The 3809-nt window shown below is 53.4% G+C and overlaps 1 protein-coding gene across 1 annotated transcript; it reads right to left on the bottom strand.

The window, feature by feature from the left end:
* Positions 1–2555: 2555 nt before the first annotated feature.
* On the bottom strand, positions 2556–3566 carry LOC144180367 (uncharacterized). Its single transcript, XM_077708728.1, has one exon. The coding sequence runs from the start codon at positions 3417–3419 to the stop codon at positions 2595–2597; it is 825 nt and encodes a 274-aa protein (XP_077564854.1). The 5' UTR covers positions 3420–3566; the 3' UTR covers positions 2556–2594.
* Between the last annotated feature and the right edge of the window lie 243 nt (positions 3567–3809).

Genomic DNA, 3809 nt, shown 5'->3' with positions numbered 1-3809 from the left:
GAATGCCGAGCCAGGAAGAAGGAGCGCGCGTCTCCATTGCTAGGCAACACCTGGGCATGCCCAGAGCGACCGAGCTATAAAATGTCGACCCTGGAAGAGGGAGGGGCGGGCGCGTCTTTCTTGCTGGCCGGAATGTTCCCGGCGCTGCATTGCGCCACCTCGTTCTCTGGCTCTATTCGCTGCCTAAAGGTGTGGTGTATGTGTGTATTAATGTTGGCATAGATATATAGTTAATCGTCCGGCAGAACGCTGTGTGAACGCCGGTTTAAATAGAAAAATTTATCGTCGTTTCACGTTGAACAGGAGTGTTTGGCTCGGTATCATCTCGTTTAATGATCAGCCCCGTTTCGTTTTAACTAAAAGGATTTTCGTTCAACATGCATATGCGTCGTTGGCGTTGTGTAATTCCCCGTAATAGTTCAGCCACAAAGGATGTGCGCTAATAAATTTGTATATACATATATACCTTGAAGAAATTGCGTGCTGTGTGAGCGCCTTTGCGAGTTCGTATATGCCGCCTGCCTTTCATGCGACTATAACTGTTAAGCCCAGGGTAACCAAAAATCCGCAAACGGCTGCATTCCGTCTTGCGCTAATATGGAGTTTTAGCATACTGCGTGTACCACAAGTACAGTGTGTTCCGTGTGTGCCGGAACCCGTCTAGGCATGTGCGGATTCATTCCGGTAGGGTGACTTAGTTCCGCTCACGGGCGGCCCCCGCCTCGCCATGCCCCCGCGCGCAGAAGCAGTCAGGCCCCGCACACACAGAACACACCGTAGACACGGCAAGCTAAAACTTTTTTATGTCGAAATCGCGACGTGAAATGACGGCCCGCAGTGGTGCCTGAGTGGCTATGGCGCTGTGCTGCTGAGCCGAAGGACGCGGTTTGGATTCCGGCCGCGGCAGATGCTTTTCAAATGAAGGCGAAAAGAGAAAATGCGCGTGTGTCGAGATTTCCGCACATTTTAAATATCCCCTGTCTGTCAAATTAATCCGGAGCCCCCCAGTGTGGTGCGCCTCATAGTCCAAGTGTAGCTTCGGCGCGTTAAACCCCACAGCCAATCAATCAGCGAAGGGAAACGATGCCTAAGTTTCTCGAAGGTACGTCTAGTGTTTGAATTAGGTGCTTATGAAGTACCAAAACATAAATATTACGGATTTACTTGCACCGCACAATTACAAACTTGCTCAAACAGTTTTACTTTTGTCAATCAGGGCATTGTTCGCGTGCTGGTGGGACATTCCTCAAGCCATATCGCAACTATTGGGCGGCTTAGTTCTAGTTGCAGGAGCAAAAAAAAAAAATATTCACTTGCCACTTTTAAAAAAGTCGCTACATAAGCCAAGCAAGAACTAGAACAGGTATTTGGGCGAGGAGTTAATTACGCAGCGCTACTCTGTGTTGGACATAACTATATATCTTTCGATGTGCATCCAGGTGCGTAGAAAGAATGAACACGTTCAGCGGCACCACCACTGTAGGGTATATTTAATGCGCTTTTTAATATATGTCATATAATGCTTAGTAGAAGTAGTACTAGTTAGTGATGGTGGGTATTGTACTGTTAAGCTGAGTACGTTAGTCATACGCGCTCCAATATTTGTTTAGTAATACGGCTGAGAGAACAGCGTGGTAGGGGCATTCTAATAATCCTATGCCAAAGCAGATTGTTCCCCCTGTGGACACTAACCGTTACAAGTATGCCCAAAATATACGGGCTTACTCCGTTACAACTGTCTTCAGCGTTGCTTCGAAAGGCATGCCATCCGAACATATTCGCATAGAGCAATGGGAAAGCAACAATGAGTTGTAATAAACTATAGCTGCTCGTACTGCATACTGCCTTTCTGTAACAGAAGTGGCACAAACAGTGGTTGATGGGGAATGATGTACGTAATTGAGGTAGCATATCTTCGCGCATATTCAGAAACCATGGATTGATCAATCTTCAATCCATCAGCGATACCCGCGGTAGCAGGGAACGCACCCTGAGAGCAGCGAGCGATTGCGAATGCGTGCGCTGCTTAACAACGGACAAACACAAACGCATAAAGGAAGCCAGCTTTTGTACGGAACAACAGAAGGGGCGCAATTTATTGTGACGCACGTGGGGGCGAAAGTTCGGAGTGGGGCGCCGGCCCCTGAAACAACCAGTCAAGTTCTCTACAAACTCACCGAGAACTGCCACGCCAGTCAGGTCGTCCGCCCGTCGTCTCCACCACGCACACACCCGACAAAGAGCCTACGTCTAGCCCTTCATGTGAACAATCTGAAGGATGAGCACACAATGTAGCTGCTACGATCTCCAATGTCCGTCTCGAAAGACTATCAAAGGCTGAAAGCCCAAAATGTTGGATGATATCAACAGGTTGCGGAGCGTCTTCTTTCCGTGGGGACTGCTCCTGGTGATGTTGAGGTGGGTGAATATGATGCCGATTCGTTAGTCCAAAGTCGTATTCCATCAGCGCAAATTGTCTTGTGACAACATTGATTTGGTATTGACGTCAAGGGCACTGGTGAAATATCTAACTTAGTGAGACACAGTATCTGTATCGTGGGATAATACAGACAGTACTTGGCACGAAAGCCCACCTAGGCCGACAAGCACTCTGTCCATTTGCGGCTCGCCCACGCCCACCGCACTAACGACGCTGCCGTCTCCACCAGAAGCACGGGCAGTGTCGTGCAAGTCAATAGCACGCCCAGGGAGCGCTGATTGTGAGAACTGCCGGTTCCGGCTGACAGCAACGACAGCGCCAGGAGGAAACCGTTGGCGATCACCGCCACGATCGCCACGCACAGTACTCCGAGTCGAGGACAGGCCCTACTTTGCAATCCCGACGGTCCGTCTCTGCGCACGGCCCGCACATGTCCCGACGCAGCCAGGAGCGTGAGCGATCCCGTGGGCACGCCGAACGCCAGGGTTTCGCGCGCACGAGGATCGAGGCATGCCGACGCGCCGAGAACGAGAGTCACGATGCCGAGCACGATCTGGGTGACCCGGAGACGCAGAAGCACGGCCAGTGTCCGGCAGCTTCGCGTCGAAGCCGCCGTAGCCAGTTGGTGTCCGGCACTCAGGAATCCGGCTGCCGTGGTCGTTTCTTCTTGTGCGCTCGACGGGAAGAATACGGGAGGTAGGTCCTGACCAGCTGGGTCGACAACGCTCGTGCACAAGGCCGGCACGACGACCACCCGGGGACTGGTGTCCGAAGGCGGCCGAAGTCTCGTGTGCCCTTCGGTTGCCTTGAGTCCTGTCGAATTCCCCGCCCTCCGGCCGCGGTTCCCGTTCTCTTGGGGGCCCGTGCAGAGCGTCACTCGTGGTATGGATGTGCGTCGAGGTGGGTCGGTGGCTAGTCGAAGTATCCGAGGCGGAGGAAGCACGCAGTTGTCGTCTCCGGCTGCAGGGACGTCAGCCATGGGAGACCGCTGAGACGCCGCGCGTCCATGGGACGCCCGCGACTCCAGCGATAGCGTCGTCGTGTTCGCAAGTTGTCGGACGTTCGGTCGGTCCGCTCTTGGACCCCGGCAGCTAGCCCGCCAGCCGCGTGCGCGAGCTCGCGGCCGTCTGATCAATACTGGGGCATCGCGCTCGCTTAGCGCGTCCGGCCTTTCTCCGGTGAGCTCCTGCGCTCCACCTATCCCGCTGTGGGAGGAGACCGAGGTGGGGTCGTGCGCGCCGCGCTTCTGGTTTCAGCGCTCGAGCTGAGTTCGCTTGCGGTAGAGAGGGAGGGTTGCCGCGCGTTTGTGTGATGACGCCACCGCTAGAGCTGTTGCGCAAACAAAAATGCTTCAATCTACAGGACAGAA

The sequence above is a fragment of the Haemaphysalis longicornis genome, unplaced genomic scaffold, assembly GCF_048455015.1.
Source record: "Haemaphysalis longicornis isolate Haplotype H1 unplaced genomic scaffold, Haemaphysalis longicornis Haplotype H1 scaffold_4, whole genome shotgun sequence".
Classification (NCBI taxonomy): Eukaryota; Metazoa; Arthropoda; class Arachnida; order Ixodida; family Ixodidae; genus Haemaphysalis; species Haemaphysalis longicornis.
This window is presented reverse-complemented; position numbering and strand designations above follow the sequence as displayed.